Source organism: Mesoplodon bidens (genome assembly GCF_964165515.1).
Source record: "Mesoplodon bidens genome assembly, chromosome: 12".
Taxonomy (NCBI): domain Eukaryota; kingdom Metazoa; phylum Chordata; class Mammalia; order Artiodactyla; family Ziphiidae; genus Mesoplodon; species Mesoplodon bidens.
The window spans coordinates 43,199,549-43,224,579 of record NC_138168.1 but is presented as its reverse complement, the minus strand read 5'-3'; the positions used below and the strand labels follow the sequence as shown (position 1 = coordinate 43,224,579).

Genomic DNA, 25,031 nt, shown 5'->3' with positions numbered 1-25,031 from the left:
CCTTGGACTTACATCCTTAAGTACTATGGTCTCTTGAAGCAGAAGCTGGATTTGGGGATGAAAGTGTCCTGAATATTTTTAATTTTGATAAATATGAGCAAATTGCCTGTTTCCTTACAGTCTCCCTAACACTGTATGTTTCTGTTTTTTTTGATTTTTGCCAATATGATAGAAAACAGTATTTCATGTTTGTTTTAATGTATTGATACATTTATTTGATTAGTGAGGTTGAGCATATTTTTCCCACTTATTGTCCATTTGAATTTCTTTTCCTAAGAGGCAGCATGAAATAGTGGTTACGTATATAAATTCTGGAGCTAGTTTTGCCATTTTGTACTTGTTATTTTGCCTTTGTGCCTCAGTTTTCCCATTTGTAAAATGGAGACAGTAATGGCACCCACCTATAGGGTTGTTAGGAGGATCTGACAAATTCATTATCTGAAAAACATGTAAAACTGTACCCATCCATATTCTTTGCTCATTTTTCTATGGGATTGCCTTTTTCTTATCAATTTATGGGAGTTCTTTTTATATTAGGAATATTAGCCGTTCACTATCTTACGTGTTACAGATATACTTCCCCCAATTTTTTTATTATAATGCCTTTTGATAAGTAATTTTTATTAAAAATTTATGTACTTAAATGACTATATTTTCTTTATAGCTTGTTTCCCATATTGCTTAGGAAGCACTTTTTTTTTTTTTTGGTTTGGTTTTTGCTTTTGTTTGTGGTACGCGGGCCTCTCACTGTTGTGGCCTCTCCCGTTGCGGAGCACAGGCTCCAGACGCGCAGGCTCAGCGGCCATGGCTCACGGGCCCAGCCGCTCCGCGGCATGTGGGATCTTCCCGGACCCGGGCACGAACCCGTGTTCCCTGCATCGGCAGGCGGACTCTCAACCACTGCGCCACCAGGGAAGCCCCAGGAAGCACTTTTTTAACTCAAGGTTATACAATTTTTCTCCTACATTTTCTCTAAACATTAAAAAATATATATATTTCAGGGCTTCCCTGGTGGCGCAGTGATTGAGAATCTGCCTGCTAATGCAGGGGACACGGGTTGGAGCCCTGATCTGGGAGGATCCCACATGCCACGGAGCAGTTGGGCCCGTGAGCCACAGCTACTGAGCCTGCGCGTCTGGAGCCTGTGCTCCACAACAAGAGAGGCCGCGATGGTGAGAGGCCCGTGCATGGCGACGAAGAGTGGCCCCCGCTTGCCACAACTAGAGAAAGCCCTCGCACAGAAACAAAGACCCAACACAGCAAAAAGTAAATTAATTAATAAACTCCTACCCCCAACATCTTCTTTAAAAAAAAAATTTTTTTTTCAATTCTATCTTGGAATTCCGTGGTGGTCCAGTGGTTGGGACTCCGTGCTCTCACTGCTGAGGGCCTGGATTCAATCCCTGGTTGGGAACTAACATCCCACAAGCCACGTGGTGTGGCCAAAAAAAGCGCAACAACAAAAATAAATAAGTAAATTCTATCTGGAATTTTTCCATGGTATAATGCAGGGGACTAGCTATGTGGTCTCCCTATTCCCTAGACACTCAACTGTGTCAGCAACATTTCCCCAATTAATTGAAATGCTCCCCTTGTTGTATATCATGTTCTTTGTTGGGATCTGTTCTGCACTCTATTTTATAGAGAGCCAAAACCATACTCGTTTTGGTTTTTTTTTTCTGGCCATGCTGCGCGGCTTGTGGGATCTTGATTACCCGACCAGGGATCCAACGCAGGCCCTCGGCAGTGAAAGTGCAGAGTCCTGACCACTGGACGGCCAGGGAATTCCCAATACTCTTGTTTATAGTTAGCTTTACGGTGAGTTTTAACATTTGGTAAAGCAAATCCCACTTTGATTTTTTTCACTTTCATAATCTTCTTGGCTAATCTCCAACATCTGAACTTTAAAAAAATCTTGTCCAGTACTACCCAATGCATCCAAGGCAGAGAGGAGGTTAAAAGCAATCACAGTGGGATTCTGATTATATTTGCATTATTAATTTTATTTTTTATTTATTTTTTATGTGTCAAACATTTTATCAAATCATTAATGAGAGAATAAGATGTTACAATTGTTCAGAGAAGTCAGAGGAACAGACGTATACATAAATAATCAGGAATGCTGATAAATTTTTTTAACTAATTTTTTTATACAGCAGGTTATTAGTCATCCATTTTATACCCATCAGTGTATACATGTCAATCCCAATCTCCCAATTCATCCCACCACCACCACCACCACCACCACCCCCCCGCCACTTTCCCCGCTTGGTGTCCATACGTTTGTTCTCTACATCTGTGTCTCAATTTCTGCCCTGCAAACCGGTTCATCTGTACCATTTTTCTAGGTTCCACATATATGTGTTAATATCTGATATTTTTTTCTTTCTGAATTACTTCACTCTGCATGACAGTCTCTAGATCCACCCACGTCTCTACAAATGACACAATTTCGTTTCTTTTTATGGCTGAGTAATACTCCATTGTATATATGTACCACATCTTCTTTATCCATTTGTCTGTCCATGAGCATTTAGGTTGCTTCCATGTCCTGGCTATTGTAAATAGTGCTGCAATGAACACTGGGGTGCATGTGTCTTTTTGAATTATGGTTTTCTCTGGGTATATGCCCAGTAGTGGGATTGCTGGGTCATATGGTAATTCTATTTATATGGTAATTCTATTTAGTTTTTTAAGGAACCTCCTAAGTTATTTTATTTATTTATTTTTATTTTCAGCTGTGTTGGATCTTCCTTGCTGCACGCGGGCTTTCTCTAGTTGCAGCAAGCAGGGGCTACTCTTTGTAGCGGTTCGCAGGCTTCCCATTGCAGTGGCTTCTCGTAGCGGAGCTTGCGATCTAGGTGTACAGGCTCAGTAGTTGTGGCACATGGGCCTAGTTCCTCCCCGGTATGTGGGATCCTCCCTGACCATGGATCAAACCCATGTCCCCTGCATTGGCAGGTGGACTCTTAACCACTGCGCCACCAGGGAAGCCCCTGCATTATTAATTCTAGATGAAGTGATATTTTTCTGATATTAAGTCCTCCTATTCAGGAACATGGAGTCTTTTTAATTTAGGTTTTGGTTTATATCCTTTAATAAAATTTCATAATTTTGTTCTTATAGATCCTGTGTCTTCCTTCCTTTTTTTTTTTTTTTTTTTTTTTTACTTTTGGTCACTGATGTGAATAGGGTATTTTTTCCATCTCCAGTCTAACTAGACATTGCCTAGACAGAGGAAAATTATAAATTAAGTTCTTTACTTTCACTTGGTCACTAAATTCTCTTGTTAATTCTAGTAGCTTATTCTAGTAGCTTCTTCTTTATGGATTTTTCTAGGAATACAATCGTATCTCCTGAAAAATAAAGATAATTTTTTTCCTGATGTTTATCCTGGGAAGCTCTTCTTTAGCCATTTGACAGTGCTGCTATTTTCTATAGCTGCTTCCCCACTGCAGGCAATTGTTGCTGCTGCCCAAGGCTGCACTGAGTGGCCTCCAATGAGACAGCTTTCTAAGAGAATATCCCATGATTGCTTTGTACAGGTGTCACGGATGACAACACAATACGGTGGTTCTAGGTCTCTTAGCTCTCATATATTCCAATTCAAAGAGTCATTTATATACATTTTTGAGCTCACTGCCCTAATCATAGCAGTCAAGTTTCCACTTGGTCTCTTGCAACAGGCCCAGCAGGGAGTCCTGCCTGGGTACTTATTCTGATATTACTCTTACTCTTTGACAGGGAGATATACTCAGAGAGAACTTGTCTGACCACCCTAATGAGCTTGTCTGGGTCACTCTCACATTATCCAGTTTTATTTTCTTTATAGCACCAATCATATTGGCAGATGTTATTTATTGCTTTATTATCTGTCTCCCCAAGATAGAGCATATACTACACAATCTGATGAAACCAAGGAATTTCAATGTCTTCCTCACCCTTTTACCTCTAGTATCTAGAGTTGAAAACGCCTAGTAGGCCTTCAATAAATACTTGTTTAATGAATGAATGCTCAGTTTTCTTGAAAATAATCTACATCATGTTTAAGTAAAATTTTTAACACCAACTTTTCTTGTTTTTATTAAGAATGGTTGCTAATGATCCAGACAATTTTTCAGCTTATGGGACAGATCAGATTATTTAAAGTGAATGGGTTTTCTGAAACTCAACATATAAAGAAATGCAGAAAGAGTTGTGAGACTGTAACATCAAGGGAGAGAACTCTCCAAGCAGGAATAGACATCTATCCTTCCACCTCAATGCTCAAAGTCTGCATTTGTTGGAGATTAAATGCGATCTACTTAACTGTTTTGTCTTTTTTTCATTTCTGATAAAGGCTTTTTTGAGTTCCATTTCAAATGCTGTACCAATACGTTTACCGCTTTTTTTTTTTTTTTTTACTGGAACTTTGTGGGAACTGAAGGGAAAAAGTTGCAGATCAAACATCAGAAAGTCAAAGCAGGTTTCAGCCCATATATTATCTGTTATCTTGTTTTAGAGGGCCGACCAGTCTCCCCAAACGGTTCGACCGTACGGTATGATCTCGCGACGTTGTTTTATTCCAGTCTACTTTCCCACGTTCAGTTCACCAAGCCAGACACATGTACTGTGAAACTCTCAAGTTGATATCAAAATCATTTGAGGCATCAATTCAAGGTTACCTAGAAAGGCATTTTCAGGGGTTTACAGTGAGACGGTGGATAGGCTGGCACTGAGCGTAGGCAGTTTTGTTCGGATTGCGGGCAAACCTCCCCTACCTCGCCGTTTAACTTTTGTCCCGGCGGCTCCCAAGACCGCGAAGACCGTTTCTGGCGTTCTCCCCACTGGTCCAGGCCAAAACGGACACAGAAACACAGGAAGCGCCCTCCCTCGCACCCCCGGTCCCGCAGCACCTGGGCCGCATACCCGCGGCGGCGCGCTCGCCCGATGCACTGTGGGCGCTGTAGTCTGGCCGGAACGTCTTCACACCTACAAGTAACCTGACTACGTTTTTCTTCCTCTGCCTGGTGCGCAGTCACCCTCCGCGGTTTCCGCTGGGACTCCCTGCCCGGGACGCACCGTTCCACCGGGTCAGCTGTTCCCCTCTTGGGGACAGGAGGCGGAAGCCGGAGGGGCGCGGGGAGGAGCTACGCGTGCGGAGTGAACACCCACCCTACGTGCTCGTTCGCCCTGCGACCGCTGCGCGCGAGCCCGGCGTCCCCGCGGCGGGCAGCAGCGGCGGCAGCGGGGTCGGTGGAACGCCGAGGGGGTGGACGGAGCCCGCGGTGGCGGCGGCTGCAGCAGCGAAATGGCGGAGACCGTGGCGGACACCCGGCGGCTGATCACCAAGCCGCAGAACCTGAATGACGCCTACGGGCCTCCCAGCAACTTCCTCGAGATCGATGTGAGCAACCCGCAGACAGTGGGTGTCGGCCGGGGCCGGTTCACCACCTACGAAATCAGGGTCAAGGTGAGGCCGTCCCCTCCCCCTACGGAGAGACCCCCCCCTCCTGCGGTCCCTGGTGCCCCCAGCCGACCCTGGAGCGCAAACCCTCAAACGGCCAAGGCCGCCTAGGCCGGGGCTCCCGGCTGTCCGCGGGCGGGGTTGTGGGCCAGGGCCCTTCTTCGTGTAGGGTTTGGATGGGGGCGGCAGAGTGAGCTGAGCCCAGCGCTGGCACTTGAAGAAGGTACTCGAAGAAGAGGGCGTGGGTTGAGCGCCGCTTGCCCCTCAAGCAGCTGATCTGGGAATGACATCTGAGTTGGAAAGGGGTAGATCTTTCGAGAACACAGCCCTTCATCGGGAAGGGAGCTAGCTGTGACTGAGAAAGGGGGTTTGCGCAAAGTTGAAGTATTTCCGGTTTTCTTTTCCTGGATACTTTTCTCCTAGGTGGCCAAGCCAAGCTGATTGCTTCAGGCCCTTCCCAAGCTACCAAACTCACCTAGGTTGTACGCTTTTCTGAACAGAACCTCATGGGAGTTCACAAAAGCCTGACAAATTTGGTAGGGCTGAGCCAGGCGAGAACGGTGATTGGAAATGATTGACGTTAGTATTTTGGGCCACCGTCGTGCTAAAGGCTGAGGAGTGGGGAGTGTTGCCAATCTCACAATCAAAACTACCACTGCTTTAAGAAAAGCCTGTTCATTTAGGGATCTTGCTCTCCTAATTTCGAGATTTGCACTTCACTGAATGAAGGAATCAGCTGAAGTAGAAACACATTTATAATTTCATAACTAGTATTTGTTGGCAGTAAGTAATTCAGATGATTTGAAAGATGCTAATTGAGAATAGTGCTTCACTTTCACTCTCTAGTTCAGAATTAAAGAATTTCCTCATGTATGGAAGTATCCTTAAAAATTAGTTACGTAAAACGAATCCAGCTGTTAATGACAACAACAAATTACTAAAAATTAAGCGTAAGAATTTGGTTTTAGAGTAATCAAAATTTACATAACAAGTTACTATTAACATTTAAGTGGAGTAATTTCTCATTAACTCACATTTTTTGGTGGTAAAATACAGCAAAATTTAACATCTTAACCATTTTTAACTGTACAGTTTAGTAGTGTTCAGTTTATTCACTGTTGTGAAACTTACTTTAAAAAATGATTTACTTTTCATGTGTTTCTAGAAAAATGTAACAATCGTCAAACTTTAAGATATGAAACGAACAGGTTCATGTTACAAGCCATCGTTGTCTCCCTAAGGATGTGTGGGCCACAAGCAGTCTTGTTACAGTGAAACTGCAAAATTTGAGCTCCAGTGTACCTAGGGAAGTACATTATCACGTAAGCCAAGTGAAAAAAATGAGGCACTTTTTTTTAACGTTTGGGATTGTCTTAAATATATGGCAGATCGTTCACTAAAAAGAACTTCCTCTTTTACCCTTATTCACTAGCATGTTTTCCTTTATTTCTTGTGCTAAAACAGAGCTTGGTGGTCCTATTTCTAAGCTTCCAGAGCTAGTACTTCCTGTCACACAACTGAAGTGGAATATCCTGCCTACATTTCCTCCATTTAATAACTTTGTGTTTATCATGCTGAGTGCATTATATTAAATGGACTCTAGTATGATAATTATTTTTAAAAATTCATCTGGTATTTTATTACCAAATAACTTACGTGACACTTAAAAATAGTGTTTATGGTATGATCGTTTGTATTCTGGAGATTAAAATCCTTTTTAAGAGTGATTAATGAGTTAAGGAATTAACAAAGTACACATCTACACTGGTTTGTTAGATTATGTACACCAGTTTGTTTTGTGTTAATGACTGTTAAGTCATAAGTCATGTGCCCTCTAAGAAAATGTAATTGAGTTTCTAATGCTTATGAAATGCCATTGGGGATTCTCTTAATAATGTAATGTGTTAACTTAAAACTCAGGACACCATATAGTAAGATATTAGAACTTATTTTAGCAGCATGTGATTTTTGAGAGAAATGAAGGTAGAACTGCCAGGGAGATGAATAAGTAAGTCATTTTGTCATTTTTTTTATTACTACTTTTCTAAACTCTTCCTGCTCTCCCTAGCTCCTGCTGCTTGCCTTCTGCTGTTGAATTTGACGTGTGGCAAACCATTTTATGTTCCAAAGTTTGGGCCCTTAAACTATCTTATAGTTACTTTCTCATTCTAATCTTGAGAAAAATGTTCCATTTTATAGGATCTGATTGAAATTACTCTAATTCACAGAGTAATTTTATCTGGATGGTGGCACTTTAGAATGCAAGTTTCCCAATCTCCATTTATCTTTTGGTTTGAGGATAGTGTTTAAGACTATTAGGATCACTTGATTAATATCTCTGGGCTTTTGAAAATAATTGGTACAGTGTTAGTGTTTTTAAAAATTTTTCTAATGGTAGATATAGCAGAGAGCACCATAAATGATCAAAGGTTTTTGAAAGCTCAGGGTCTAGAATTATTTTGGCATATTAAAGAGAAGGCTAAAGGTGAGATTCAGTCACTGTTCATGAAGTTTGTGCTATAATGTAACTTTAATTTTCTGGAGATTTTAAGTAAATTAAGGTCTGTTGTACCTAGAGTTTTGAACAGGAGTGAAGTTAAGGATCTTTCCTGAGCTCTGAGTTCAAAGAATAGATTTATCATTTATTGAGTAAGGTGCAGAATCTAAGCTCCACTTCCCCTCTGTAAAATAGGTATGCTAATAATAGTACAGTTGGCCCTCTGTATCCGCTGGTTCCTCATAGGAGGATTCAACCAACCACAGATCTAAAATAGAAAAAAATTCCAGAAAGTTCCAAAAAGCAAAACTTGAATTTGCTGCACACTAGCAACTATTTATAAAACATTCACATTGTATATTAAGTATTATAAGTAATGTAGAGATGATTTAAAGTAAAAGGGAAGGACTTCCCTGGTGGCACAGTGGTTAAGAATCCGCCTGCCAATACAGGGGACACAGGTTCGAGCCCTAGTCCGGGAAGATCCCACGTGACACAGAGCAACTAAGTCCATGTGCCACAACTACTGAGCCTGCGCACCACAACTACTGAGTCTGTGCACCACAACTACTGAGCCTGTGCTCTAGAGCCTGTGAGCCACAAGTACTGAGCCCGTGTGCCACAACTACTGAAGCCCGCATGCCTAGAGCCCTGCTCTGCAACAAGCGAAGCCACTGCAATGTGGGAGCCCACGCACCGCAATGAAGAGTAACCCCTGCTCACTGCAACTAGAGGAAGCCCGCGTGCAGCAACAAAGACCCAATGCAGCCAAAAATAAATAAATTAATTTATTAAAAAAATAAAAAAGTAAAAGGGAGGATGTGTGTAGGTTATATGCAAATACTAAGCCATTTTATATAAGGAACTTGAGCATCTGCAGAATTTAATATGGAGGTGTGTGTGTCTTGGAACCAAATCCCCCATGGATACTGAGGGATGACTGTACCTACCTCATAGGGCTAAATGCCATAATGCACATAAATCTCTTTAGCACAGTGACTGGTATATAATAGGCACTCAAAAGTTACTTCTTTCTAAATACAGCTACTTCTAAATTAAAAGTCAGGGGCTTCCCTGGTGGCACAGTGGTTGAGAGTTCACCTGCCAATGCAGGGGACACAGGTTCGTGCCCCGGTCTAGGAGGATCCCATGTGCTGCGGAGCGGCTGGGCCCATGAGCCATGGCCGCTGGGCCTGTGCGTCAGGAGCCTGTGCTCCGCAACGGGAGAGGCCACAGCAGTGAGAGGCCCGCATACTGAAAAAAAAAAAAAAAGTCATTGATCAGCTAACTACATTTTCTATGTTAATGTGCAGTTGAGCTACTAAAATCATTGAGTTTTCTTGTCAAGAAACATATGTTTTGTGGCATTCCATGTGGGAAGTTGTGATGCCATTCAGAACATAGTAAATTTCACACTTAAGAACAAAAATAATGAATATAAGGTAGTATGTTTCCTATGATTGTACTAGTATTTTTTTTCCAGTTTGAGATATAATTGACATATAAAATTGTATTTGTTTAGGGTGTACAACATAATGATTTGCTATATACATATATGTAAATGATTACCACAATAATTTTTAAAATATATTTATTAATTTGCTAACTTTTTGGCTGCAGTGGGTCTTCGTTGCTGTATGCGGGCTTTCTCTAGTTGTGGTGAGTGGGCTTCTTATTGTGATGGCTTCTCTTGCTGCGGAGCACGGGCTCTAGGTGCACAGGCTTCAGTAGTTGCAGCACGCGGGCTCAGTAGTTGTGGCTCGCAGGCTCTAGAGTGCAGGCTCAGTAGTTGTGGCACACAGGCTTAGTTGCTCTGTGGCATGTGGGATTTTCCCGGACCAGGGCTCGAACCCGTGTCTCCTGCATTAGCAGGCGGATTCTTAACCACTGTGCCACCAGGGAAGTCCAATTACCACAATAATTTTAGTTAATATTCATCACTGCACATAGTTCTAAAAGAAGCTTTTTGAAATTGAGGCATATTAAAACATAACACTGAATAGTAAAGTTTGCTAATAAACAGTGTGATGAGAAAGATAGTGAAAGTCGCATCTTGACAGTATTTGCCATTCTAAACCTGTATTGGTGATTCTTCTCTGGATGAGTCCTCTCATTTTAAATTGAGAGTCATTAATATCCTGATCAGAAATAAGTTAATTTTTAGACTTGTTTTTAGGATTTATAAGAATCAGTTGTTAAAGGGCCAAAATAGTTTTTTAAAGAATCAAGGCATTTTGGAGCCAAAGGACATCTGCAGGATCTGTGTAGCTTTATCAGTTGGCCATGAGATGTTGTCTGATATACATATTTGCTGCCAGCTACAGCTCACCTCCAGGATCTCTATCAGGGAAAGGCATTTTGCTAGCTTTGAAGAGTCTCATCTTACCTAACCCATCCCTTAAGATGGGGGGAGAGAGGCAGTGGCAATTAAGAAGTAGCCCTGTTATATTGTGTTAAGGGAGTCTGTTCTATGTTGTTCATTTTGACAAATAAGGGAACCAAGGCACAGAAAGTTGTCTCTAACCCAAAGTAAATTATCTAACTAGTGTCAGAGCCAGGGTTGGATTTGAAGTATTCTGGTCCTGGGTCAGAATTGCTTCACAGCTGCAGTTAACTGAATTTAAAACAATGCATTAAAACTTTTGTTATCTACTGCCTAGTGTTGGGTATCCCTCAAGTGTCTGAACCTTTAGAAGGAAATCCCATTGTTGGCACCCTTGAGACCTGAGAGTTGACTCTTCAGTAATCCACAGTAGATTAAGATGCACCCAGGAAAAATAAATAGCTTAAAAGAGCTTACTGTTGAATTCTGTGCTATGATGAGATGACCTGAAGAAAAAGTGTGTTGTTGCTTGGCTTTCTCATGTTATGTTAAAGCTGAAAAGTGAGGGGATTTATCACTTGAGTACCTGCTCTGTTCAATGGACTTTGCTATATATAGTATAACTTGATCTTTGTGGTAACCAAGCAGAGCAGATGATATCTTTGTTTTGTAAATGTGAAAGCTGAGGTCACTCTTGGTCCTCATCTCTTGTCCTTCCTTCATTCTTATTTCAGTCCTGCTGAACTACTTGTATCTCCCAAGGAAGCTGACTGGTATCCAGGCCTTTGCACACACTTCCTCCTCTGTTAAAAAGTCTTCCTGGGCTTCCCTGGTGGCGCAGTGGTTGAGAGTCCGCCTGCTGATGCAGGGGACATGGGTTCGTGCCCCGGTGCAGGAAGATCCCACATGCCGTGGAGCGGCTGGGCCCGTGAGCCATGGCCGCTGAGCCGGCGCGTCCAGAGCCTGTGCTCCGCAACGGAGAGGCCACAACAGTGAGAGGCCCATGTACCGCAAAAAAAAAAAAAAAAAAGTCTTCCTTTAGCAGCCTCATCTATCATTACTTGTCCTGCAGGACTCAGCCTTGATTTTACCTTTTTAGAGATTTTGCTGATCCCTGGAATCTAGACTGGATTTCCTTCCTGGGTGCCCTTATAGCCCTATTAGGATTAAGTCTGTTTGCTTGTCTGCAGCTTCCTTTAGTTCCTGTTTCTTCGACTATAACCTCCTAGAGGACAGGGACTGTCATGATAACCCTTACTCAACACTTGACATTGTGCTTGGCATGCAGTGGATTCTTCGCAATAAATGCAGTTTAGGGATGTTAAGTAACTTGTCCAAAATCACAGCTATTAAATAGCAGAACTGGGATTTGAATGTATATTTTCTGACCTTCAGAGCCCTTTTTCTTCCACCCTCACTGAACATTCAGATCACCTGGAGCACTTCCGAAACCCTTTAGATTCTCTTTTAATTGGGTTGGGGTGGGATTTGGGAAGTGGTAATTTAAAAAGCACCCCAGCAAGGCCACCTTACTGATATGCAGCAAGGATTATCCCTGGTGGCACCATGCTTTCTGTCTCTGAGAAATGACAGGTAGCAGAGAAGTATGAAAAAAAAAATATGGAGCCACAATGGTTGGTAGCCTTGATGAGTTTTTTAAAAAGGCAAATTCTGGGGGCAAAAAAAGAAAGAAGCAGATCCTTACAGCAAAGAGGAAAACCAGTGATATTTGCCAAAGATGAAAACTATTTTTAGAGGGGAGACAGTTTAGATACTAAGCTGAAAGCATGCCAGCAGCTTAGCTTTGGGGGAAGAAGGGAAGGCATTGACTACATTCAGCCAAGCCAGATCTTTTTGCCCCTGTCTTGCACCATCCATGTCTATATCCCTGTGTAATAATCATGAGAGTAAGCCAGAAGTCAGGAAGAGACAATATATATCCACTTAAATAATCTTTATATTTTATTAATATTCCCACTCTATACCTTTAAAGTGGAAAATCTACAAGTGCTTAATATTTAGCTATTTTGGTGATTCCATGAGAGATTTTTCATCTCCTCACCTTCACAATCATGCTTCCAAAAAAAAAAAAGGATTGAACTGTTATTTTTAGATACTTCTATGTTTGTACCATATTATGCTGCTTCCACGTAAGCAGAGCCAGCAATTTTTTGAGTATTAGATAAGAAAGATGGTGTCCAAGAAAAGCAATACTGTAATCTTGGTACTGCTGTCTACTGATCCCTTAGTTAAATGACTTAAAGCTCTCAGCCAAAGTTCTGCCTCTTTTAAAGAAATATTTAACTTAGAATCTAGGAAATTAGACAGGGTAGTAAAATGTGACATATGCTGTAGTTTGCCAGAAAGCTTGTATCAATTAAGATACAGTTTGGACTGATCTCACAGAGACCTCAAAAAATGAGTTTATTTTTTTCTTGTGAAGAAGTCTCTAGCAGTCCAGGGCTGGTATTGTGACTATCAGTTCCCAGTATCACATCCACATTGTAGCCAAGGGGAAGGCATATTCCTGCCCCATTGCCACATCTGGCTACAAAGGAAGCTGGAATTTAGTCTAGCTGGGCAGCCACATGAAGAAAGGAGGAACAGACACTGTTCTCTGCTTCACCACGCTGGCAAATAAGTGATTGGGATCAGCCTGCTAGGGTGTGGCTCTAGCAACATTCTGATCATGTCTCTTGATTCCTTCCTTTGCTGATGACTGAAATTTCAGTGTTTAGAGAAAGTTCATTTGATTTGTAAGGAATAAAATTTGAGCTCCCATTTTGACATTCTTAAATGTGAATAAGTTTCCATTCCTTCCTGAGAACATTTTGGTGAGTAGAGAAAGGAGGCACGCATGAAGACATGGCGTATTGATAGAGGTATATCATGGGGTTGAGTTTGGTTTAGAGGTACTGAAAATAGATGATTAACATTTTTTGGCCTTCAGTGACTTTAAAACTGTAGGCGGTTTTACCTAGGACCAGCGTTTTAGCTGATGACATTGAATGATGGAGTATATTGTTTGAGCCACCTAAATAAGTGAGGTCAATGTCTCTTACCAGAGAATCATAGGAAGACTTTAAATTATTTTAATAAAATTACTTAGTGCCTAACAATATTGGAATGGTCACTTTCTAAATTCTTTGCTCTCTAGACTTTGATTTTATCAATGCTGTAGCATCTCTGTTTCCTTGGCTTTCCTGAAATTATTCCATACCTGCCACCTATAGCTTGTTTGCTTTCTGTTTTTTCCATTCCTGTCCTTGTGGTATGAGCTTCTCTGTTCTGTAGGAAGTTTGGGCATTCTAATCCACAGAGAGGAACAAAGGAGCCTCAAAGCTCCCCTTCTCGTGTCTAGTTCTCAGTACCTCCTCTCTTGCCATGAAATTATTGATCATCTTCAGGTGGAAATAGAAGCAGATAAAAATCTTGTTGGCTAGGCATACTTCTGTGTATCACCAGATCTTTGTTTAAATTTACTCTCAAATATTTCCCCCATATTATATAACTGAGAACATTCTTAAGACACTAATCACTCTAGAGCAGGGATCAGCAAGCTGTGGGCTTCCCTGTTTTTGTAAAGTTTTATTAGAACACAGCACACCTTGTAATGTTCTGTTTACATAGTATTTATGACTACTTTCGCACTGAAAGGGCAGAGTTTAGTAGTTGCAACAGCCTAAAATATTTACTGTCTTGCCATCTGAGAAAAAGGCTGCCAATCCCTGGTCTAAATTTTATGTGGCATTGAAGTATTGGAAATCAAAAGCACTTGGAGAATCTCATTTTCAAAACATGAGACTTTGAAAAAAACATTCAATTAGAATGCCAGTAGTAAATGATGGAGGAAATGGTAGTTAAATGTAACACTGCTAGTTAGGTTTTTTTCCTTAGATTTCATCAAATACCAATAGGATTTTAAAGCATAGTCCTATTCTTCGGTGCTGAATGGAAATATTAGATGCCATTTTTTCCTTCTGAAGGTCCTGTTTTTGCAAAGACACAATCTAACTTTGTGAGTTATTAGGTTACATCTACTATTCATATTAAGGCCAAGCACAAGGATTTTTAGTTCATAAAATTAATTTTCTTACTTGAAGCCTTTCATAAACTCCTTTGAATAACTACTTAGAGAGAGTTGGTGCTGATAAAAACTGTTAAGCAGCTGGGTCATGGTGGTTGAGGTTCAGTCAATAAACCAGTGGCAAAACTGAAGATGGTGCCTGACAAAACTATAGTCAGTTCTAGCCAGGACTGGGGTTTGGATCTTTTTCAGCTCAGAATTAATTTTTCATGCCATATCATTTAATGTTTTGTGTTCTTACATGGTAACTCTCTACGTATTATGGCAGTATACCATTATTAAATGATTAAATTGGTATTGGTTGAACTATTGACGTGGGTAAGTTTAATGTCTGAGTTGTAGAAAGGGGTTAAGTTGAAAATTGAGGAACTGTAATATTAGCTCTCAAAACGGGACAATATAGTAAATTCATAGAATTTTTATCTTAGTTTAAAGGGTAGATGATGTTGATACACTTAAGTTGAAATAAATTATAGAGCTTTTCACTAAGATGTTAGGATATGGTTCTTATCTGTAATCTGTGTATTTGCCCAGTTTTATTCTCTCAAGATTCTAATCTAACTAAATTTCTTTTTAGATTTAACTTGACATTTGAGTAGCTCCTGTGGGCCAGTTGTTTTATTGAGCACTTGGAATGCTAAGTTTAATAAGACATGGTCGCTGCACTTAGCAAGTTCACACCAACCTGAAACAGGACTAGACGTTTTCTTTTATCAGTTTTCCCTAAAAGTGTCCAATAAATGAACATTTATGAACCACCTACTACATCCCAGACACTGTGCTAACATATGTCTTGCCCTTAAAGGCAAGAAACTTATAGACTGGAGGTAGGGAGGTAGGTCAATTCAATTCAGTTCAATTCAGTTCAATTTAATGGTACTACTTGGTGAGGATAGTCATAATGTGCAGTAGGAACCCAAGCCTGCATGAGGGACTGGGGGTGTGAGGGCAGAATGGGCCGGGAGTGTTCTAGGCAGAGTCTTCTCCGTCCTTCACTGCCAACATCTGATGTCAATAACCTGCCAAAGTCACACAGTATTAATACTGGATTCTGACCACTTTATGCCCTGGGACCCCTTGTTACTGCCTGGCTCATACATATTTCTCTACCTCTTTATTTATGGTTTGTTTTGTTTTAAGCATCTCTTGGGCAATTGCTATATCTCAGGTGGTATGGTAGGCACTTTCTTCTGTGTTTTCTTTGATATAGTTTTAGTTATCTGACTGCCTCTTCTTAGAAACTATAATGACTCTTATTTTCAGTTACAACAGATCATAGAAATAAACCAGGGTCACTCTTACTTAACAGTAGTCATTTCCTTTATCAGCCTGATCATGATTTGTGATATAGCCAAGAAAGTTTACCTGCTGTCCTCCTCCCAAACCTAACCCAAATGACCTTATTTATTCCTCCTTGCAAAAGCTCATCCAGATATATATACATTGTATAGGCTGGTTTTCCCACTAACCAATATTGTATCAGTTGCATAACAAACCACCCCAAAACTTAATGATATAAAACAGGGATTTATTTCCATCCATTCTGTGGTTTGGCTAGGCAGTTTCTCTGCTAGTTTTTGCCTGTGCTCTCCAGCTTTTGAGCTGGAGAGTTGGCATGTCTGGCATTTGATGGCATGTATGGCTGTCCCCTGGGGTGTCTCATTCTCTCCTATACGGCCTTATTCTCCAGTAGGCTATACTGGCTTCCTTATGTGGCAGTCTTAGAATAGCACTCCAAGAGAATGAAGATAGAAAGTTGCAAGACCTCTTGAGTTTTAGGCTCTGAAACTTGCTTGTCACTTCTACTACATTCTGTTGGTCAAAGCAAGTCATAAAGCCAGTCTAGATTCAAATAGACTCCACCTCTCAGATGGAAGGAGCTTCAAAGAATTTGTGGCAACATTTATTTACCACACATTACTTGTTAGGGATCTCCAAATGTCATAGTTGGTGGCACCTGTGGCTTGGGTGATTGTGGGAGCAGAATAACAATTTCTCCAAGATTTCTACTCCCTAGTAACTAGAACCTGTGAATATGTTACCTTACATAAGTTACCTTTGGAGATAATGATCAAATTAAGGATCTTGAGATGGATAGGTTGTCCTGGATTATCTGGGTGGGTCCAGTACAATCACAAGGGTCCTTATAAGTGAAACAGGCAGGAGAGTCAGTTACAGAAGCTGTGACAATGGAAGCAGAGGTTGGAGTGATCTAACTGCTGACTTTGAAGATGGAAGAAAGGACCATGAGCTGAAGAATGCAGGTAGCCTCCAGAAACTAGATAAGACAAGGAAACAAATTCTCTCCTAGAACCTCCAGAAGGAATGCAGCCCTAGTGACATCTTGATTTAGCCCATTGAGACTCATTTTGGGCTTCTGACCACCAAAACTGTGAGATAATAAAGTTGTGTTGTTTTAAGCTACTAAGCTTGTGGTAATTTGATAAAGCAGCAATAGGAAACTAGTAAGAATGACATGCCGCTGTCCTAAAGATCATTTCCAACAGAAGGAAACACTATAGACTCACTCCAAGAGAATGAGAGTCAGTGGGGACTGGGGCTCAGCCTGATTCTGAGCCTTGGCCATAGGCCACACAGCCATATCTTTCTTCTCTCCATCAGAATCTAGCACCATCAGCTCTCATTATCCCTTGCCTTCTAGTCTGCCAAGGTGTTTTGCCAAAGGCATAGAAAAATATTTTTTCTCATGGAAAAAGTTAAGCGTGTTACTTAATAGCTTGTAGAGGATTAGTTTTCCAAACTGTAGAGAAAATTACTAAAAGACCGTCACTTTGGCTGTCCAAGCGTAGGTCAAGATTAACAGTGCATTTTTTTAAAAGTATTGAGTATAAGAGGAAGAACCACCTAATCTTTGATACAGTTGTTTACCCTTGCTGTTGCGATAATAGTGCCTTTGTATGAGAGGGGGCTAACTTCTGAGACTAGACAAGTGTAAAATAGGTGACGAATACCTTAGGTTATTGGCTCTTGATTAAAACTTAGAAAAGATTTCATACTTTATTGTAAGGCCTTTGACCCTCCATAATTCCAAGCAAAGTCTTAAAGCAAAAGTATCTTCCATTCACTGCACACCTTAGGAGAAATGTATTTTGACTATTGCAACTTGTGATTCTAGGTCTCAAAGTCTAAAATATATTTAAGGATTTCAAACAGTGAATGTATAACTAAATAATTTCTTCCGATGTCACATGATTTTTTATGTTTCTATTTTGAGAAGAAACCTGAACCTTAACTTGAGGCAGTCATTCAAAATGAACAAAAACAATCTTTTAAAACACCCACATCCATTTGTGACAGAATAGATTTTAAAAATCCAACTTAAAAGATTATGAAGCATATAAAATATGTATCAAATATGTATGGTACCCAGAGCTTCTTTATGAAGAAGGTTCAAGAATGTCAAAGCTAACAGAGCATTGTAGAAGGATTATAATTATATAGAATCTGATCAAACTTTAATAAAATTAAGAAAAGCTTTATAGGTTGAAGTAGGACATCAGTTATGGATATACTTCAGTGGATTATTTAGAACTAATATGTTCTTTGATCTGCTTTTCTCTAGAACTTTTGATATTCTTTGTCTAAATCTGCTTTAATACAGTAGCCATTAGCTATATTGGGCTATTTAAAGTTTTAGACTCAGACTACCAGTCATATCTTTGTCCAGTTTCCTTGGAATTCAGATTGACTTGTTTGACTTGTCTTTAGTTGACTATAATTGATATTGGCCTCAAATACACAGGATGGCTCATATATGAAGGGACCAGTGCACACAGGGCTTTTTCTCCTGAGGTTTTGTTGTGTTTTGCTTTTTAACTTTTTGCCCTGTCTCACTGTGTTTCTGGTCAGTGGTCACTCACAATTTGGTCACTGTTAACCCCTGTGCCAAACTCTAGGTGTGACTGACTGCACACACACCCCATTCTTTACTGATTGAGAGAGAGAAATTTTCTTAATTTCTCTCTTTTAATCAAACAAAGGTTAGAGACTTCTTTTCCTTTTTTTTTTTCTAAGTTGCCCAAGAGGCAAGGCTTTTTCTTTTTAATAAAATTATTTATTTATTTTTGGCTGCATCGGCTCTTCGTTGCTGCGTGCGGGCTTTCTCTAGTTGCTGCAAGCCAGGGCTACTCTTCATTGCAGTGTGCGGGCTTCTCATAGCAGTGGCTTCTCTTGTTGTGGAGCACAGGCTCTAGGTGCGCAGGCTTCAGTAGTTGTGGCTCGTGGGCTCTAGAGCGCAGGCTCAGTAGTTGTGGCGCACAGGCTCAGTTCCTGCGCGGCATGTGGGATCTTCCCGGACCAGGGCTTGAACCCATGTCCCCTGCATTGGCAGGCGGAATCCTTTTTTTTTTTTTTTTTGCGGTACGCGGGCCTCTCACTGTTGTGGCCTCTCCCGTTGCGGAGCGCAGGCTCAGCGGCCATGGCTCACGGGTCCAGCCACTCCGTGGCATGTGGGATCCTCCCGGACCGGGGCACGAACCCATGTCCCCTGCATCAGCCGGCGGACTCTCAACCACTGCGCCAACAGGGAAGCCCCCAAGCAGGCAGAATCTTAACCACTGCCAGCAGGTAAGTCCGACGTATTTTCTTGATAGGATCATTTTATTACATTAGGAAATTGAGTATCATGTGGTTTCAGAGACATCTTAGCAGTTTTTTGATGTCAGTATTGCTAGAAATTCTATATTCTATGCCAGAGTCTGCAGAGAAATTTTGTTTTAATTCCTAGTTGCTGTTATTTACTACTGTTATTTCCTATACTTGCCCTGACGTTACATTTTGTTTCTCTCACTCTCCATCCATTCCTTTATAGGGCTCCCTGGTGTTAGTCCACCAACAGAAGACCTGACGCATATCTCATTTTCTTTTTGGGTTTTGACTGATAGGTCTATCATAGTGTTTAAGTTTTCCTCTCAAGGAAGCTAGACTTCTCTCCCAGTTGATCTAAACATTCTGGGGCAGTCTCTCCCGACTTAGTGATGGTAGAAGAGAACTGGAGGCGGACTTAGTATTATGTGTTGGGGGCAGAGGAACAAAACTTGGAGTACTTATGTACCACAGACTTCCATTCTTTTAGAGTCTCTACTAAGTTTTTTGTTCTTTGGGAGATAACATTTAACAAATTCTAAGTGTTTAACACTTGAACTATGGACATGAATTCATATCCCAGTTTTGCCCTACCTGCTAATTGAGTGCCCTTGAGCAATTAACCCCTCTGAACTTTTTGTCCATCCTAAGATGAGAGTGTTAGGATCTTCCTCAGAAGTACATGAGAATTAAATGACGTGTGTTACAGACTTTAAATACTACCTTGTTTATTTAATATTAGCTGCTGCTGTTATTATCTTAGAGTTGGCTCCAGCTTTCTGTTTATTGCACTGTCAAGAAAGAGAAGAAAGCGCTGATTTCAGTAAATGATTAGTTTTAAGAATCCATTACTCGTTCTCTTATAGAATGTATTATTTTAAACATTCTTATAGAATGTATTATTATTTGGCAGTAGATGGTAGTGATGGTTGCACAACAATGTGAATGTACTTAATGCTACAGAACTCTGTACACTTAAAACTGCACACTTTGTACACTTAAAATGGTAACTTCTATGTTATGTACATTTTACCAACATAAAAAAACATGGAAATGAATAATGGGGGAGGGGCGGTTGTTTAATTTTATATCATCTTTCCTCTCAAGTTACCAAAGCAAGGGAGGAAAGCAGTTCTTCAAGACCTTTTGCCAAGAATCTCAATTCTTTTTGTCTTAAAGTCTGTTTTATCTGATACTAATATAGCTACTCCATCTTTCTTATGGTTATTTGTAGGCTATATATAATTTCCCATCCTTCCACTTTTAACCTGTTTTTGTTTTTGAATATTAAGTGTGTCTCTTGTAGACAGAATATAAGTTTTTTGTTCAGTCTCAATCTCCACCTTTTGATTGGAGTATATAATCCATTTATGTTTTGTTTTTTTAATTGAGGTATAGTTCATGTGTAATATTATATAAGTTTCAGGTGTACAACATAGTGATTCACAATTTTTAAAGGTTATAGTCCATTTATAGTTACTAAAAAAAATTGACTGCATTCCCTGTGTTGTACAGTATATCCTTGTAGCTTATTTATTTTATACATAGTAGTTTGTACCTCTTAATCCCCTATCCCTATTTTGCCCCTCCCTCCTTCTCTCTTCCCACTGGTAACCACTCCTTTGTCCTCTGTCTGTGAGTCTGTTTCTTTTTTGTTCATTAGTTTGTTTTATTTTTTAGCTTCCACATATAAGTGATATCATACAGTATTTGTCTTCCTCTGTCTGACTTACTTCACTTAGCCTAATAAGTCCATCCATTGTTGTCGCAAATGGCAAAGTTTCATTCTTTTATGGCTGAGTAGTATCCATTGTAATACACACACACTCTTATATACCACATCTTCTTTATCCATCCATTGATGGACACTTACATTGCTTCCATATTGTGGCAACTGTAAATAATGCTGCTGTGAACATTGGGGTATGTGCGTCTTTCCAAATAACTTTTCTTTTTTTTTCAGATACTTACCCAGGAGTGGAATTGCTGGGTCTTATGGTAGTTCTATTTTTAGTTTTTGAGAAACCTCCATACTGTTTTTCACAGTGGCTGCAACAATTTATATCCTCAACAGTAGTTTACGAGGGTTCCCTTTTCTCCACATCCTTCCCAGCATTTGTTATTTGTAGTCTTTTTGACAGTAGCCATTCTGACAGGTGTAAAGTGATATCTCATTGTGGTTTTAATTTGTGTTACTCTGATGATTAACAGTGTTGAGCAGCTTTTCCCGTGCCTGTTGCCCGTCTGTGTGTCTTTGGAAAAATATCTGTTCAGGTCTTCCCATTTTTTAATTGGATTGTTTGCTTTTTTGCTGTCAAGTTGTACGAGCTGTTTATATATTTTTGAGATTAACCCCTTATTGGTCATTTCATCTGCAAATATTTCCTCCCTTAATCCATTTATCTTTAATGAAATTACTGGTATGATGGGTTTAATTCTGCCAATTAGATATTTTCTGTATGTCTCATATTTTTGTTTTTCTGTTCCTCCTTTACTGCTTTTTGTGTTAAATAGATATTTTCTATTGTACCATTTAAATTCCTGAGACCCTTTTACTTCTTTTTAAAAATTATTATTAGTGTTTGATCTAGGAATTACAGTATGCCACAGCTTTTCACAATGTACTTCAGATTAATACCAGCTTAATTCCAGTGAAATAGGAACCTTAGTCCAATATACCTCCCCCTTCCTTCATGCTATTATTGTCATGTGTTACATTTTTATATGTTATAATGGCAGTAATTTTATAATTGTTTTATGCAGTTGTCTTTTTAATCAGCTAAGAAAAGAGAAACAATTATTTTTTACTGTATTATCGATTTACATATGTAATTGCCTTTATTGCTGCTTTTTATTTCTTCATGTGGATCCCAGTTACCATCTAGTGTCATTTCTTTTCAGCCTGAAGGGCTTTCTTTAGTATTTCTTGTAAGGTAGATGTGCTTACTATGAATTCTTACAGTCTTTGTTCATCTGGGAATGTCTTATTTAATCTTTATTTTTGAAGGATAGTTTTGCTGGATATATTAGTTTTCTACTGCTGCATTAAAAATTATCATAGGGCTTCCCTGGTGGCGCAGTGGTTGAGAGTCCGCCTGCCAATGCATGGGACGTGGGTTCGTGCCCCCGTCCGGGAAGATCCCACATGCCGCGGAGCAGCTAGGCCCGTGAGCCATGGCCACTGAGCCTGCACATCCGGAGCCTGTGCTCTGCAACAGGAGAGGCCACAACAGTGAGAGACCCGCGTACTGGAAAAAAAAAAAAAATTATCATAAATGCAGTACCTTAAAATACTACCTTAACAGTTTCTGTAAGTCAGAGGTCTGGGCATGGCTTAGCTCGGCCCTTTGCTCAGGTCTCACAAGGCCTACAGTCAGGGGTTGGCCAAGGTTTTGGTCTCATGTGAGGCTTAGGATTCTTTCCAGGCTCACATAATTGGCAGAATTCATTTTCTTGGAGGTTATAGAATTTATAGTAGCCTTCCTCTTCAAGGCTAGTCAGACTATCTCTTTGGTCTAAGAGGAACTAAAGCCCTCTTTTAAGGGACTCACCTGATTTAAGTCAAACCCATCCCCCCAAAATCTCCCTTTTGATGAACTCAAAGTCAAAATGATTAGGGACTTTAATTCCATTTGCAAAAGTCTTTCACTTTGTCAGAGAATGTAATCTAATCATTGAAGTGACATCCATAGGACTCACCCACACTTAAAAGGAGGTGTGTACACCATGGGGTGGGAATTTGGGGGGCCATGTCAGAATTCTGTCTACTACGCTAGGTACAGAATTATTTGTTGTTGTGTTTTCTTTCTTTATTCATTCTGAATATTCCACTGCTTCCAGGTCCCCACTGTTTCAGGGGGAAGTCAGCTGTTAATCTTATTGTGGGGGATTGGGGGGTATGTGATGAGTCATTTTTCTCTTGCTACTTTCAAAATTTTCTGCTTGTCTTTGTCTTTAAACATTTTGACCATGATGTGTATAGAGTCTTTTTATGTTTCTCCTACTTGGAATTCATTGAGCTTCTTGGATGTGCAGATTAAGGATATTAGTCAAATTTGGCAAGTCTTCAGTCATTATTTATTCTTTCTTTGTCTCATTGTGAGACTCCCGTTTCACCTGTGTTGGTATGCTTGGTGGAGTCTCACGGGTCTCTGAGACTGCTTTTGTTTGTTTGTTTGTTTGTTTTTTCCTGTATGTTCTTCAGAATAGAAAATTTGGTTGGTCTGTCTTCAGATTTGTTGATTCTGTTGTCTGCCAGTTCAGATCTGCTGTTGAGCCCCTCCAGTGAATTTTTCATTGCAGTTATTGTACTTTTCAACTCCAGAATTCCAATTTGGTTCTTCTTTATAATCTCTTTTTGTTGAGATTCTCTGTTCATTGAGTCATTGTCATCATACTTTGAATTCTGTAAGTATGGTTTCCTTTGGTTCTTTGAACATATTTGTGATAGCTGCTTTGAAGTCCTTGTCAGCTTAGTCCAACAACTGAACACCCTCAGAGATAAGTTTCTATTGACTGTTTTCACCCCCATGTGGGTTACACTTTCTTGTTTCTTTGCATGTTTTATAATTTTTTTGTTAAACCAAGCATTTTAGATGATACATTTTAGAGACTGTTGAGCTAGATCACCTCTTGGCTTTCCTCCCAGGGGAGCTCTGATGCTATATCTTTATTTTTTTTAAGGACTTGCCTGCACTAAGTCTGTAGTTTGCAGTTGCTGATATTTTTCTTCTCTCTCTCTCTCTCTCTCTCTCTCTCTGTGTGTGTGTGTGTGTGTGTGTGTGTGTTTTAAGCCTGGCTTCCTAGAGGGTTACCCTTGGATCAGGAGTGCTTTAGTGGTCAGACAGTGACTGGTCAGAGGTTCTGCATAAACACCTTGAGCTAGTAAGGCTTCTGCCCTTTGCTAGTGTATTTGTATGTAGGTTGGGGAATTGAAAGTATAAGCCAGGTTACAAGTTTGTTTCAGCTTTCACTTTGTGCCAAGGCTTCTCATGTCTTTATCTCTCCTGTATCTCTGAAAGACCTCATATTCCGTTACAGATGTATGGATAATGAGGGTCCTCACCATTCTTTTCTGAGCTTGCATACAACTTTGTGCAAGCACATAGCCTTTCAGACCACCAGGGGTAAGTGAGAGCAAGGCCTGTCATTGCTGTGCCATTCTCAGGATACCCCTGCTAAAATTCTGGCAAGTCTGCTGATTTGTTTCTTGCCCCAGTCAGTACTGCAACCTTGGGCTACTGCAGTATTGGCCTTCCTCAATTGTTTGCCACCAAGATCACTATTGTTAACAACACCCCTGTATATGGAACTTTTCTGCATTCTACTCTTGATCAGTGATCTGTCTCCCTCTAGCAGCAATGGTGCTGGTTTGCACAGCTTGCCTCACTGGTAGAACTACTAGTTTTGTCTTTGATTTTTTTGGAGGGAGAGAGTTTACCAAGCTCCTTACCCCACCATCCCAGCAGTTCCACCCTTATCTTTTTACATTTGTTGACTGAAAAAAAAAAAAAAAAAAAAAAAAAAAAAGCACAACCTGAAAGATGAGAACTATGGTTTATTCTGCAGACTTGCTGAAGACTTAAGCCCGGGAGGCAGCCTCTCAGATAGCTCTGAGGGACTGTTCCAAAGAGGTAAGGGAGGAGCTAGGATACACAGGAGTTTTTGCAACAAATACCAGGTAGTTGGAACATCAAAAGATTAATTAAAGACAAACAGACATCAAGTTAATGAATTTAGCGCTTTTTATGTATGGGAAGATGCAAGAGTCTGGGCTCATTGAAATCATTCCTTTGATATGCACCTTAACTATCTAGGACCAGTATCCTGTTTTTCTCCATCCTGAATCCCTTGAGGGTGCACAGTGTTGGGGGGTGGAGTGGAGGGCCGGCTGCAGTGGCTGATGGTTTGATGGCCTCAACATCCTTTGCTTCTGATATGGCAGGTGACATTTTTAGTCCACACATTACACCTTTCTTCTAGGTTCCATATTCTAAAGAAACAAGGTTTTACACATTATGGTTTTTTTTTTAATTTATTTTATTTTTGGCTCCGTTGGGTCCTCGTTGCTGCA

At 40.4% G+C, this 25,031-nt stretch overlaps 2 protein-coding genes across 2 annotated transcripts in view; one reads left to right on the top strand and one right to left on the bottom strand.

The window, feature by feature from the left end:
- Positions 1–5,046, bottom strand: part of AFG1L (AFG1 like ATPase) — a 222,933-nt gene extending 217,887 nt beyond the window's left edge. Inside the window, exon 1 of the mRNA XM_081251122.1 lies at positions 4,909–5,046. The gene's annotated coding sequence lies outside the window, so the exon portion shown is untranslated. The remainder of the gene's footprint in view (positions 1–4,908) is intronic.
- A 102-nt stretch (positions 5,047–5,148) lies between these two features.
- SNX3 (sorting nexin 3) overlaps positions 5,149–25,031 on the top strand; it is a 45,299-nt gene continuing 25,416 nt past the window's right edge. Inside the window, exon 1 of the mRNA XM_081251126.1 lies at positions 5,149–5,452. Coding sequence (XP_081107252.1) covers positions 5,291–5,452 — 162 coding nt within the window. The 5' untranslated portion in view covers positions 5,149–5,290. The remainder of the gene's footprint in view (positions 5,453–25,031) is intronic.